Source organism: Patella vulgata, chromosome 8 (assembly GCF_932274485.2).
Source record: "Patella vulgata chromosome 8, xgPatVulg1.2, whole genome shotgun sequence".
Classification (NCBI taxonomy): domain Eukaryota; kingdom Metazoa; phylum Mollusca; class Gastropoda; family Patellidae; genus Patella; species Patella vulgata.
The window spans coordinates 41,288,763-41,304,624 of NC_065886.2; the positions used below are offsets into that span (position 1 = coordinate 41,288,763).

General features: G+C 38.2%; 2 protein-coding genes across 3 annotated transcripts; both read left to right on the plus strand.

Moving 5' to 3' along the window:
• The first annotated feature begins 269 nt into the window (after positions 1-269).
• Positions 270-7,107, plus strand: LOC126829821 (antigen LPMC-61). 2 transcript variants are annotated; one of them, XM_050559966.2, is made up of 3 exons: positions 270-633; positions 4,562-5,353; positions 6,230-7,107. In XM_050559966.2, the coding sequence occupies exons 1-3, from the start codon at positions 309-311 to the stop codon at positions 6,232-6,234; spliced, it is 1,122 nt and encodes a 373-aa protein (XP_050415923.1). In that variant the 5' UTR covers positions 270-308; the 3' UTR covers positions 6,235-7,107. The 2 variants fall into 2 exon arrangements, with proteins under 2 accessions (XP_050415923.1, XP_050415925.1); XM_050559968.2 differs by lacking the exon at positions 270-633 and adding an exon at positions 1,754-2,034.
• A 4,761-nt stretch (positions 7,108-11,868) lies between these two features.
• Positions 11,869-14,825, plus strand: LOC126829805 (WD repeat-containing protein 27). Its single transcript, XM_050559937.1, has one exon. It carries the CDS (start codon positions 11,988-11,990, stop codon positions 14,670-14,672), a length of 2,685 nt encoding a protein of 894 aa, XP_050415894.1. The 5' UTR covers positions 11,869-11,987; the 3' UTR covers positions 14,673-14,825.
• The last annotated feature ends 1,037 nt before the right edge of the window (positions 14,826-15,862 follow it).

The window sequence follows — 15,862 nt, forward strand, 5'->3', positions numbered from 1 at the left end:
TTATTCACGACAAAAAGACAAATGTTCTATTTATTTTATGATTTTACAATCATTTTAGGTAAAAACAACATGGACTACTGCTAGCCAGTGGAATAACACTTTTATTTCACTGATAAAACGTGGAATTACACTACTGATCATAAAATAAAATTATTTACTATTTAAATGCTATTTGATAAGTCTCATCGTTGTTGATGCATTAATTACATGTTCGTTCATTATCACGATGTGATTTAACGTATATAGCTATGTGGAACCAACCACCTCCGGCTTATGATTATGGACCACTACCGCCAGGAGCGCCACCTATGTACGATTACCCTCCACCACCACCACCACCTGGACAAATGTATGATCCTCTATACCACAACCAAGCCTATGATCCAATGGGCTTCCCTATGTATCCGCCGCAGTTCCTGAATGTAACAACTCCTGCGCCCACAACAACTCCAGCACCAACCCCTGCAGGAGAGGTTGAGATTGAAGGACCCATTACAACTCCGCCTCCAGTAACAACTACCACCACTTCGGCACCAGTGTATAACATGAGTAATACGTACATCCATACACAGGGACAACATTCGACTCTTCATCATGGTGGTGCACGTTATCCATTAGCACAGCCCGGTTCTGGTAAGAGTACACACCACGTACACCAATGCATGGTAGCTAGCTGACCTGGGGTTATGGACCGCACTAATGCACTTTCTTCCTTTTAGTTCTAGTTATTGTTGTGTCGTATTTTTCTGTTTGTGTCTTTGTCATGTCTAATTCAGTCCTAATTTATGCTAATCCCGGGATGTTACTTTGCTCTATTTATAGATGCGAGAATTTGGGAATGTTACAATATCGGGGGTATTTTGGTGAATATAAAAAAAATTTAGCATTCTTTTTTGTTCATCTAAGAAGAGAGTATATTGACCGGGATGACCGTTTATCTTATCGGCTATGACTAAATTGATCCTTCGTTAAAAGGGGAAACCAACAAATACAATAACCGTCATCGGGATAGGCTAAAGCGTCAAATCTTTCCCACATATTAAAATCGAAGCTCTAATTCCAATATTTAAATAGTTCAGACTTAATAAGATATGTACATGTTTGCAAAGCGTGTTTAACTATTAACAAATATTCGTGATTCTCTGCACTCTTTGATTTTTTTTGTGAGGTGACAACCTGGCCACGTTCAAAAGTGTATGTTCACTGTTGACTCAATTACTGATCCTGTTCCACTCAATTCACGCTTCTTTTTTTTTTGGGGGGGGGGGGACCTAAATCAAAGGAATCTATTTAACGTCTTTAAGCTATTCTTCAGACTCATCTGAGTGAATGCTACATTTTCTTCTTAGTATGCGTGTATATTAAGGTGTAATTTGTGCCTAAATCATTAGGTTCATTATATTTATTACAATAGTCTTAGTATTTCAGCATGCCTTTTAATTCAACACTTTATTTTTACCTAGCTCCTTTTAAGCTATTATTCAGACTAATCTGAAACATTACATTTCTTAATTTGCATGTTTAGTTATGTGTTGTTTACCAAGTAGTTTAATTGCATCTGTAATAGTCGTTTTAGTATTTCAGTATGCCAACGAATATAACTACAGAAGAGGGGTGGGTGGGGGCTTTTTGTTTATCTAGCCACAAATTTAGCCTTTCATATGAAGTTACACATTGCGTTTTATGATAATACTGATACTTTAACACTTTAGTACTTAAGATCTTATTTCCTTCTGTATTTAGGACCCACAACTCCTCCGCCTACTACTACACCCGCAGGAGAGATTGAATATGAAGCAGAGGGGGGTACAACCCCACCTCCGACAACTGTTGCGCCTCTCATATATGACTTACCGGCAAATTATGCTTATGGTGGTCAGTCTTTCCAAAAACCTGCTCCGCCCAGACGGATGTATCTCACACAAGAAAATTATGCCAGATACATGCAAGAACAAGCTGCTGCGAGTGCGAAAAAGCGCCAAATGGAATTGCAGCGGCAAAGGGAATTGGAAATGCAAAGACAGCAAGTCCCGCGTAAGCTCTAATCATGTTCGCATGCTGCTCCATTAACCTTTTATATAAGTATGTTATAATGCCTGCTTTTCCTATAGAGCATGATATATGCATGTCTCATTATAAACGTATGATCGGTTGTATGAGCTATTGGATACCTACATATACATGAATACGCAAAGGGCTATCTTTTAATTTATTATACGTATTATTATAATAAAGATGACCGTTATATTCTTTATCCTTGGAGAGTAAACCAATCATTGGTATCATAATGAGCGTTAAGGTGACAGCATAATGTGCTACGCGATATCAAGACTATACAATTACTTTGGTCTCTTGGTTAGTGTGGTATATGTATGTTATTTTACAGAAATATACGGTTAAGGGTCTGATTTTACCATTACTTGAAAAATATATTTCAACGAATGCGTCGCATATTTTACATTTTTTTCAGGGTATAGAAAAACCCCCAAAAAACTTTAATTTATTTCAGAAATTTTAAAGATTTGCTGTTATGTTTTTCTTATTCATATACATGTATTAATGTATTAAGCTATTTCATGCACCAGCATCTGGCTGGTTAACGCAATAGACTCAGCAGTATTTTACGGATTGTTTTCCAAATTCGGTGGAGGGGGGTTGGATGGCTGAATGGTTAGCGTGCGCGCGCTGTATCATAAAGTCTGTCATTGAGTCTACTGGTGTGGTTTCGAATCCCCGGTTGTACGTGACAAGGAGTAGGGTCGCCTGTCCAACCTCGTGGGTTTTCTCCGGGTCCTCCGGTTTCCTCCCACTGCTAAAGACCCCTATGCGCAAGCGAATTATTGAAATAAAATTAAACCATATGTTAGTCCCGGAATGACCTAGTTGTGTCGAGTGGACGTTAAACGCCATTTCTCTCTCTCTCGCTCTCTCTCTCTCTCTCTCTCCAAATTCGGTGTGAAGCTCTGAGCACCTGCCATATTGATCCGCAACCTTCCGGAGCGCCCCCATCTCCCCTCCTCACGCATCCTTTTTCATTAGCCTTGTGAACGCAATTGATGTTAATAGATTTTGTTCAGATTCCGTGTGAAGCAGGTTGGTTCCCTTTACCGCAAACCTTGTGAACTCGATAGAGCCGATTTCTGATTTAAATTTAGCATTGGAGTCATGAGAGTATGAACTATGAATCCTATCGATGTTTCCCGTCTTCAGTTACACCTCTTCTCGAAAACATTGTATGTGCGTTAGAGACATGGGGTTGTTAACAGATTGACATTTTTTCATTTAATGTTTATTTAATGGTGGTTTTTATTCTAGATTAGGTTATGTACATGTTTAAAGACGCAATGCCACTGAAGACGTATACATTATTTCATATTTAAATTTAACAAAAATAAGGGAAATTGAAAGGAACAGTTTTTTTTAATAGTAATTTAAACGACAAAAATAAACACATAGGTTAGAAACCACCTTGGCCTCCGACGTTAATAGATGGATAAGTTAGATCGTTCAGATGTCGGCAGACGATTACTGATTAGAAATACAGATCGCGGCATGAAATAAATAGCAAGCAGTGCGAAATTTGCATTGCCGTAACCTACCTTTGGATTACATGGTTTAAATCATTTGTAGGCGAATGTCGGTAGGCCACATCAATTGGGTTTTCTGTTCTTCTTATCTCTTCGGGAAAGAAACTGATTTAAAAACCAAAAGCACTTGGTTGCACTAGTTCAAAATATTCTTTTCCCAAATTTTTGTAAGTTTAAACTAAAAATCGTTCGTGTTATTCAAGTGGTTGTTTATTTATTAACGTCGAATAGCAGAAAATCAAATTGATTTTGCCAATCTTGTTTTTTGCTGTCTTAAATTGTACAGATGTCAAAAATTGGAAATTTCGTATTTGCATGTACGTTTGAGATTCTGATATTAAACCAAACAATCTATGTTTCCGATTATAAAGTATTACTTTGTTTTAAAGTGTACCCTTTGGTTTTTTGAAAAATATTGTAGTTGGTGCCGCATAGAAATGCTTGGTTATCATATATTTATGAGTATAATGTCTTGGTATTATTGTTAATTCGTATTATTGTTAATTCGAATGTTTACTTTATCATATTCTTATATACCATTTGAGTTTATTTCGCTGAAAATCTTCAGGTATATTATATGCAATGAGTGTTGTATTTTACAGATCTTTTTATGTTAGTTTTTATGTTTTCGTGTATGATATACCTGCTTTAGCTTTAATCGTTTTCTCGGCGTGTTTACTGATTTGCATGTGTATATTAACTCGTTGACTTACTAACTATTGATTACAAATAAATAATATATACATGTAATTGTATTAATAACCCCAATATATGTAAAAATAAATATATGAACAAAAAAATAAATATATGTATTTATAAACATAATGTAAATCATTATTGTATTAGACAGTTCAAATTCTCATAGAATCAACCATAATAAGATATAGTTTATTCACACGTTATTAAATTTTAATTTCCTAGTTAATGTTCTGATTGACTTTGTACTTTCAAAAGTTTTCATTCATATTTTGTAGGATATCCCCAACAGTATGCTTATGGTCATTACGGGCCTCAATATCAGCAACAGAAACCAGCTAACAATTGGCTTCCTGCCCAGCAGCAACCAGGTGCTTATCCTCAACAGCCAGGTGCTTACCAACAACAACCCGCCAATTATCAACAACAACCCGCGATGTATGCTCAACAACAGGGTTATGCCTCCCAACAACAACCCACTCCTTACGCGTCCCAGCCCACTGCGTACGGTCAACCACAAACGTATGCTCCTCAGCAACCCCCTGCATATGGTGTTCAACAGGAGGCCTCTGTGTACCCAACCGCCTACCCACAACAACAGCAGGCTTCTTATCAACAACAACAGCCTGCTTATCAACCTCAGCAACCGGCCTATCAACAACCGAATGCTTATCCACAACAACAAGCAGGTGCCACTCAGTATCACCAGCAGCATCAGCAACAACAGCACCAGCAGTATAACTATCCCATGCAACAACCTAGTAATTACCCAATGCCGCAACAACAGCCTTCGCAGCAATCGCAATACCCACAACCAAACCATACGCCTACTAGCCAGCAGACTGGACAAAACAATTACGCTGCAGGGCCCCAAACGCAACAAAATCCACTTGATTCAGAACGGCTGCAGCTTCAAAAGCTTCTTTTCCAGATTCAGCAAGCTAAATCCAAAACGCAATCTGCAAAATTACCAGTAGCACAACGGGAGCAATGGGAGGCGATATTTAAAAAACTTTATCAAATTTATCAACAGTACAAAGCGCAACAGAAAGCCCAATCCAGAACATCGGGTACTTAATATTTTTTTGCTATTAAACATTACGTATTTATTCTGGTGACAAGAAAACTAGCTATATTCTTTAGAGTGGGAGGACACGCGATTTCCAGTTTAAAAGTGCACGTAAATGATCCCTTGGGTTGGAAGTCGAAGAAGATTTCGCCTAAACGTCGCTATCAGGGCAAATGTTTCCCCTCGCATTGCTGACAGGATATTAAACCCAATCTATATAGTAACAAATACTTGCAATTATCGGCACAAATCAACATCCAGTAGATGCTGTTTATCGAAACAATCATTAAATATCGTATGCTTGAAGACAGATTTCCACCCCTACCCCATTTGTTTTACAAAGAAATGCTTCATTGTAATTTTCATTGTACCATGCCACAGTCACTTTGCAATTAAATATAAACAAAATGTGTGAGGGATAAACTGCAAATATTATGTTTGATTGTTATCAACAAAACTTATTTGAATTTAAATTTGAATTAATTACGTCTTGGAAAGACGTATATTGGAAAGACGTATATTAGAAAGACGTATATTATAGTAAGGAAAGCTGTGTAGCCCGAAAATGAATTGGGTTTTTTTATTGCTCGATTAAGATCCGCCCATCCCTTAGAATAATTATCTTTTCGGAGAATCAAACCTGATGCAGTCCGAATGGGTGTGATCGTAGCTAACATTTTGTGGCCATCTACTATATTAAATCACAAAGCTTTGAAAAACAAAATCCCACAGCTACATCCCCTAATGAATTTATGGGAAATTAAAACGCTAATATGTTATGTCTTTGGTACAAACTTTTGTATTCATTTATTAAACACGCATCACCGATGTTCTTTGTACTGAAATGACCATTTATTGTGGCTATTTGTTTTTATAGGTTAAGCGGGCAATACTATTAATCCAGAGACGGCGTCAAGATTTCGAGATGTTTCATTAATCATTATGTCCAAAGAGATATGTTATTATGACAAGCTGTCCACATGACAGGCTGCTTAAGACATAATAGTCATGAGCTGTATATTACTGTCAAAATGTTATGGACACAGTGAGAATGGTTATGTTTCCTGTTGACGTATAACAAGATTCTTGAGTATTTTTAGAGACATTTTTATATATTTTTATGGAGAAAAGTGAAATATTTTCTAAAAAGAGGGAAGGGGGATTTGTCGTTCTTTGAATTACGTAAGGGCTGAACCGAATTTACACTCTGTAACCAGCTTTTAATTTGAAAGATATTAGAAATCATACAGATTTGATGACTTGGGAATGGATCGTTCAGTTGGCCATCAAAGTTAGAACAAACTGTCCATTTTTGCCTTTATACTATGAATTGGGGACCCTAAACAGAAAGATGTTCTTTCTCTTTGATTTCGCCCTTTTCTTTAATTTATTTCTTTGCAGTATTGTTAGTTTACAATGGACGTTCACAAGGTGAATAATTTTAGCAATAGTGCTTTAAAATAACAGTCTCGTAAATTAAAAAAAGAAATACATTACATAGGTTGTTTTTTTTTAAAAATGTGAACCTTGGTCATCTGAAGTTCCAAAACTGCATACTCGGATTATCTACTTGGATTTACATACGACCATAGACTGCCACTTAAAAGGAACAATTATAAAGAAAGTGTGTTTTAGAATGGTACTGATATTTTTATATGGATATTGTATTACTTATTTATATAGATATATTATAATGCTGGTCTAGGGGGGTGGGGTCTATTAAAGATGGCGAATACAATGACAGTATGTAATAAAAGCGAGAAATTTAATTGTACATAATTAATTATTGAAATAAATGGTTGTTGTAAATATGATATATTTACATTTTTGTCTCATTGTTTCGCTCTAAAATGTGTGGATTTTACTAAACGTGTTATGGGGTTTAACATCCCACTGTTCTGCTCCAACTGGGCTAATAAAGACAGTGCGCTATGACAGCGGCACTACGGCCTGTTCTTATTTCGAATTTCATCTGTCAAGGGATCTTTAACGTATATGCCAATGTGTACACGGAACCTCGGTTTTTCGTTCCATCTAAACTTTCTCAGCCAACACCGGGATCGTACACTGGGCGTCCTGGTTAACGAGCCGATGTCTTACTCGCTGAGCCACCGCTGCTCCCAAATATGTTAAATAACATAGGCTATTAAATTTGTCTTTTATCAGAATCCTAGCATGGTCATAAATATATATTATATAAACAAACGCGGAATCTTCCATTTTAAAGATGCCTTACCATGTACAAATTGGTTGAAATATTTGGACTAAAACATATTCAAAATGTAATTTATAATTATATCAAAAGTTTGATTCAGGTCCCTCTCAAAATATTTTAATAGCAAGGAACTATCACAAGCTGTTGAAATCTATTTTAGCCAGGCTTGTTTGCCATACGACTTGTTTGAGGAAGATTCCATTTTCAACGTGTATTTGTCGTTAATCGCTGCCCATTTACCATAAAAGCAGTCTGTTGCACGCATAAGTCGTCCACTGTTCTCAGAACAGCTAGACATTCCATCTTTAAACTGTTTCAATGACATTTAGTAATTGAACTGGAGTATACAGGTCACAATTCTATGGAATACAATTACTGCTTATTACGGAGTCGAAACGTCGCTCAGTAAAAAGCAGTAATTGTATTCCATAGAATTGTGACCTGTGTATTCCATTTCTAGTTGATGATACCGATATACACGGTGTTACATTTTTGTAATTCATGACTTTTAAACAGCCAGGGTATTATATATCTTGATGTGTACCAATCGATTATGTGAGGAAGACACAGACGAGATAAAGGGGGATAACTCTTTGAAACGCCTTGGAAGTTCTACATTCAGGCGAGTATTCTTCTACCCACTGGTTTCATTGTAAGGCGCATGCCATAGTTTGGCCTATGTGACTTTTTTTTTTAGCATTCCTATGTTCTTAATCTGTACAAGACGAAGATCCAAACACGTGGCAATCATCAGATAAAAATATTGAAGGGAGTGACTACCACGATATATTGCTAAACCCCGTTACAGCGTCGTTTTTGTACGCAATTTCCCTAATTTCTGTCTGTGTATTTTCTGGTCCTTCCACCCCAAAATCATGACCATGGGTCGGATTAAAGGAGGTGGGGCTCACTAGGCTGCAGACAAGGGCCCCAATATTTAAAGCCCCCTCCCCCCAATATGTCATTTATTATAATTGTATAATATGTATGTACCAAATAAATCTATCTATATAGGCCTACCATGCTGACAAACAAATTGTCGTTTCACTGCTGATGTATTTGTAGGCAGGCTTAATCCAGACTAAGCACCAAAACCTGGCAGAATTGTAATTCTAGGCAGAAATGCCCCCCCCCCCCCGACCTCCACAAAAAGCCATGTAAAGGGGAATAACTGCCAGTTTACTGCCAACCAATTTATGCAAGAGCTAAATTTGCCTATTGCAGGTCTTTCTTTAGGCCTGAAATGTTTTCTAAATTATTAATTAGACATTAATTAACTTATCCAGGCGATAATCAGCTCTCGATGGCATCTGATTTCTCCGATATTAAATAGATTAGAATAGTTCTGCAATATTTCGATTTAAGCTAAAAATGGAGGAGCGAGACTTAGCTTCGAACAACCAGTGCGGTGGTTGAAATTACTGCCCACGTCTTGTCAAACCTTCAAAGCTAATATTATCTTCGATGGCAATAGAGTAATTTGAATTTTCAAATTATTCTTTTTACATTATCTTTTTTGAAACTGTTATAGCAAGAATGGATAGCTCTTTATCTAAATCTTACATAATGAATGGTGTCACTTTATCTGTTAGTCCTATTCTGCCGAAATCACACAAAGTACATGTATTGCCAAAATTCCAACAATAATATCATGATACTGATCCAAATAATGTCAAAATAATCAAGCTATTTGCTTAGCTTTCACGTGTCTAAAATAAAATGAATGGTTTTAAGGTCCTACTGCACCAAATAAATTGAGTTAAATTAATGGCCTAAATATGACACAGATTTGATGTTCTCGTTTATTATAAGAGAACGCGCTTCTGCATACAGGTTACACGTCTAGTGTCAGATATTTATACATTTCAAGGATATTGCTTTCAACAGTGTCAATTGATCAGGGAGAAGCGGCGGCTCAATGATGAAGACGCTGGCTCGCGATAGCCTGTGCATTTAGGCCTGGGGTTCACTCCCGGTGTTGTTAGTGGTGCAGTACCGGTATCTAATCATTCGGATAATACGAAAAGAACCCTTAATAGTTTCAATTCGATATAAGAGTGGGCCGTAATGCCGCTGTCCGGGCAAAATATACCCTCATAGCACTCTGCATGACGTATGCCCGTAGCCATGTTGGGGCAAAACAATTGGACGTTAAACTCCATTTCATTTCATTTCATTTCTAGTTGATCGGGGAATCACGGTGGCTAAGTAGCTAAGACGCTGGCTCGCTAGCCTGGAGGTCGGTGTTCGATCCCTGCATTGGCCGAGAAAGTTCATCCAGATTTTCCGGCGTGGTTCTCCCTTGTCAGTGATGCAGGACGGAGGGGCTGACAAGGAAAGCTGTGTAGTCGTTCGGATGGGCGTGCACGTAAAAGATCCCTTGACAGTTGGAATTCGATATAAGAGTAGGCCGTAGTGCCGCTGTCCGGGCAAAATTTCCCTCATAGCACACTGTATGGCATATGCCCGTCTTCATTAGCCCAGTTCGGAGCAAAACAGTAGGACGTTAAACCCCATTTCATTTCATTTCTTCTAGTTGGGTCTTGCCGAGTTAAACAATATAATATACTGTGCAACATAATAAGCAATGGATTTAAAGTAGCTAAGTCTCTAACTCAGTATCATCCAAAGTTTTCGACAACGAAAACACGAATTATTTGTCAATTTAAATCAACATTGGTGTTGTTATCGTATCTTGAAAAGGTGGGCTTCTGATATCCAATATTAAGATAACATAAACATTTTACCATTGGTACACGAATCGTGTACCAAAATGGGTTTCAGTGCCATTGTAATAGGGGACTCGAAGAATGAGAAAAGACATATTCCACAAGTCATGTCAATCGGTGAAGCCATATTCTTTTCTGGCGACCACGCGCAAAAAATACTATCGGTGTAGACTGGAATAACCAGGCGCTAGAGATAGCCATTCGATTGACACTTCTGGCGTAATTCGCCGAACATAACTGATTTGAAATTAGAGTAAAAAACGGAAACGATTGAATGTAAATCAGGTTATATACATTCATATTACATTATTATATGTGTTGCGACCCATTTGTGTCAATTTCTAGGTTCCAAATATTAGCGATTCAGCTCCTTTAATCCTACGATGCAATTCATCAACATATTTCTTACATGGATAACTCACATCATAGAACTAGTTTTATTTGATATAAAGAGGTTAATAAGAAATTGTATTGTGTTTCTAGAGAGAGGAAACGACATAACAAGCCATTAATTAACCAATTTTATACGCCGGTGATCAATCAATGTGCGTTTAATGCCCACTTTCTCAGTTTTTCCATCTACACGGAATTTAATTGAGTGTGTTGTTTCTGTGCGTATCGGCAACGAGCTCACCTATTTATATGCATATTAGTAAATATGAGTAACCAATACATAATGATAATAATAAAAATAATAAGAATGATTTGAAAAATATATTGAAAGAAAAAAAATCAACTGTACAGTTGTATTTCTTCATTGTGCTAGCATATGCTTCAATCTATAACATAACTTTAAAGGTGGCTTTTTTTGTTTGTAAACTGGACTATAAATATAGAACACCGTTCATCGGCCCAATCACTGTTCGCCGCTTGAACTTGCAGATATACAGAGATCACCCTTTTAAATTAAAAAAGAATGCTGTATCATAAATAGAGAATCTCCTACTCGTCTTTTTTATATCAAAAAATATTAACACAAGTCAATAATGTAAAAAAGAACGAGGCTTTGTCGACTTTGTTTTTAGGAGGGTTTTTTTGTTGTTTTTTTTTTTACTCTTTCGACGAGTGTTGATGTTTTTTGATATCAAAAAAGACGAGTAGATAATTTTATTAATCACCCATGCAGCCCTTTTTAACACGCAAAAATAAGTAGATATCTCTCAGTAGAATATGAAAGTTATCACACAAGCGATATTGTAGAATGACAATTAATATGGATCTTGTGCAATCCATGTAGCTAGGTCTCTAGCTACTAAGCATAACTCAAAATGAACACAAATTTAAATGGTGAAAATGCTGGAGGGGGGGGGGGGGTAATTTCATTTCTTTATCTAATATCAAGATACATGTTCTGAATTATTCCTGTTTACTTTTCTTTCTGGGGGGGGGGGGGTAAATTCATTTCTTTATCTAATATCAAGATACATGTTCTGAATTATTCCTGTTTACTTTTCTTCCTTTTCAATTCATTTCTTGTTATCCGACCGTCGGAACATCGGATTTACCGCACGTTTCCTTACCTGGGTGCAGGGGAGGCTACTCCAAATAATTTCATAGAGGGCAGCACTGAAAGCTTGTCTCGCAACCAGTCGATCATGTAAACAATGAAAGAAATCGAAATTCCGTATACCGACACTCCAGTATTCAAGATGATAACACTGTGAAAGATTTGGAAATTTCTATTTTGGAATATGTCAATTGTGCAGAAGTACTGTGTTGCGCCTGGTTTTAATCCTGGCCGGGTTTTGCCGGCCGTAAGTAATGAGTACTTTGCTGTACCAATGACTCGCACATCGATAGGTGTGTGGTCATTTGACAAGCTTGAACTACGCCATAAACCCCTTGAATTGCATGGGCACCGTAAATCTATAACTGCACTTGCGTTTGGCAACCGTTCAGCAGCAAATGTTCTGTGTTCCTGTGCAGGCGATTATGTTATAGTGTGGGACATAGAAGTGTCACAGCGGAATTTCGATGAGCGAAAGCAAATAAAAGGGGAGATAATCGGGACTTCGATTGGGGAAATTAACTATTGCGTCTTTAATGCAGACGACACTCTTGTGGCTGTGTGTGTCGATGTTAACGTGTATATCTTAAAATCAAACACACAAACTGTCCTTGCCGTATTAGACGGACATCTTAATCGTGTCACAGGCGCAGAATTCTGCCCACATTATTCTTCAACCATCGTCACAATTTCTGATGATCGAACTTTTAAAATATGGGATTTACACAGCCATTCTCTAGTTTATCAAAGTTGCGTTATTACCTCATCTGCACTGGTAAATATTTGTATGAACTGGGACGAACCCACATTTAGCGTTGGTTCAGCAGATGGCATTGTTAGAACGTATGATTTGACGGACGGTAACGATTTCCGAACTTTATTTCAACTCGATATTAACAGTATTAAAAGGAAGATAAGGGGAGCATCCTTTAAAAATCAAATTGCCGGCGTAAGGAATGGTTCAAAAACTATTAGCAGTCGGCAGACTTGGAAAAAATCGGATGGAATTATTCCAACCAACGATAACCCTGGTTTTATAGATAGATGTGAAGAATCAATTGTTGGGCTGTGCTATGCATATCCACAAGGACACCGCAAAGACGCGGAGGTTCCAAGCTTCTTGAGAAGTGCTGTGACTGAAATGTTAAATAAAACAGCTGCAGTTTTATTGGTGGCAACAACGTCAACCCTTCTCCAGATTGATCCCAAATCTCTAGAGACATTAGATTTTGTAGATCTCCAAATGGAAATTCCCAGTAAGGGAGACTTCGCATCAAGAGGTATCACACTGGATGCATTGGATTTTTCGTCCTTTAACTCTGGTCATAGTGTCTGGGCAGTTGTGGGAACTTTGTTGGAGAACAGACTCCATGTACTCGATTGGCCTCTAGTGACGTGTGCGAATTCTCCATCGGAGGAAGAGACGCTAAATATTGAATCAGCCATGGATCTTTTATCTCTTCACCCCGATTTGAATCCAAACAGGGAAAGAGTCTCCAGATCTTGTGAACTTTCTATGGTAGCAACCAACCCCCTTTGTGAGAACTCACCTTTATCGTCGAAACTGACGCCTATCTCCAAGGAAAAACAAAGGAGTTCTTCGGTTACCAGAAGAAACTCTATCCCAGCAGCTAAAAAATCTGATTCTATGAACCAGCCAATTACTTTCAAAAACAAAGTAAAATCCTCGGGATACTCAACACAGGCTCCCAAGGGAAAACTGTTTCAACCGCAAACATGCAAAACTAAGCAAATGACTCTTAAACGATCTCAATCCCATGAAGCTTCTCTTCAGCTAGAAGACTACCCCATGAACTGTGGGCAACCAAATGAACAGATTTCGACACGGTCGGTATGTGAGACTTCTGCTCCAATAACATCTTTACGTTTTTCCGGAAATGGACAAAATGTTGCAAGTGGGCTCGCGAACAAATTAGCAATTTCGTTTCCTCTGTCCACGAAGAAAATGGGGAGTACTTATCAGGGACACGACGCCGCTGTGAATTCCGTATATTGGAGTCGAGACAACAGTATGCTTGTCACGGCCTCCGATGATAAAACTGCCATCGTTTGGACTTGTAATCCCCGAGATCCGATCATGAAAATTTCAACGACATTGGACAATTTTAGTGATAGTGATTCTGCAACAAAAAAAACGAATCCATTGTTTCCCAAGGAGGTCAAACAATCACAGTTTTATTACATGGATAAATTCATTCTTCTCATCAGTGGTAATGGTTTTTACATGTACAAATATTATTTGGATACGTCGAAGCATGAAATAAGACGTTATCTAACTAAATCCAAGTACAAACTTGTGAAATCTTGGTTCTTGGACAGTCAATGCTTGACAGCTATGGCTGCTGTGAATTCTTTTTACTCCCATGTTGCTATTTGTGCAGGATCTAATCGTAGCTACGAAATATTTGACATGAATGAAGGACGATCTGTGTCGCTGATTACTGACGCTCATATTCGCCCGATCCACGCCATTGCTTTAAATGAAGGATCGACATATGTTTCACAGCCAGACGCCGCATATAATGTTTTTGCAACGGCTGCCGTTGCCGATTGCATCAAATTGTGGGATTTAAGAACAAACAAATGCGTTCAAAGGTTTGAAGGTCACGTGAACAAAGCTATACCATGTGGATTAGCAATAAGTCCCTGTGGACAATATTTAGCTTCGGGATCAGAAGACAAACTAACGTATGTATTTGATGTTAGGACGGGTACTTATTGCGATAGACTTGGCGGGCATTCAGATGTGGTGTCGACTGTTGCGTTTCATCCGGCCAAACCACTTTTGGCTTCGGGGAGTATTGATGGAAATGTTGTGCTATACAAACCGGAGAACTGGCATTCATGAACTAAATCACGTTACGTTGGAAGCTTTACAGGCGATGACTCCTGCCCACGACGTATATTACAAAAGTGTGTAATTTTGAAATATAATTTTCTTTCAGCACATTAATGGATCATTAATTTAAAAACAAATTCCTAATAAAATGGTAGAAACATAGTTTTGAATATATCTATTTCCCTTTTAACATGAGAGCCACGGTAGCTCGCTAACCTGGAGGCCCCGTGTTCCTTCCCAGTGTAGGCCGAAATTTTTCATCGGCATATTCCGGCGTGGTACTCCCTTGTCACTCATTGTCAGCGTATAGTCGTTCGGATTGGACCAAAAGCCAAGGTTCCGTTTACAAATTGGCATGCGGGTATCGTAACAGAACCTTGACAATTGGAATTAGAAATAAGGCCGTAGCACCTCTTTCCGTGAAAAATTTTCCTCATAGCACACTGCAGGCGTATGCCCGTCTTCATTAGCCCGACAGCGTATAGTCGTTCGGATTGGACCAAAAGCCAAGGTTCCGTTTACAAATTGACATGCACGTAACAGAACCTTGACAGTTGAAATTAAGAAATAAGGCCGTAGCACCTCTTTCCGTGGAAACTTTTCCTCATAGCTCACTGCAGGCGTATGCCCGTCATCATGAGCCCAGCCGGTGCAGACCTGTAGGACGTCCTCCCAGAATTTAAATACCGCCAGAATGTGCAACCCGAAACACGGCTGATTACGATGCCATGATTATATACTGTTTAGAATGTACTCTTGATCATGCTTAAAATATGTTTGTTAAAAATATACATGTACAGAATACTTCTAAAAAAACACGCAATGAATATTTGGTAAAACTGTTGTATGGTCAGGCCCTTTCGCAGACTCTATACCCAAACACAAAAACTCAAAATAAAGGTATAATTTGGAAGTTATTGGCCTATCATAGTTGTCAGTATCCTGGTTTCCAGTAACCTTTCAATTCATGTTCCAATATGGTGTCTGGAGTTTTGGTATATTTCAGCGTGTTTAACTCATGAGTCACGACAAGAATATTTCGACGCCCAATCTGTCCAACCTTCAATAACTTTTGGGATTCTACGAGTCCAGCACTTAGGATGGAACAGTCTAAAACCCGATGTCCAACCATGTATACACGGGTGGCCAGACATAATAACTTTTCAAAATTGGAATCCGAGTTCCCGGGACATATTTCT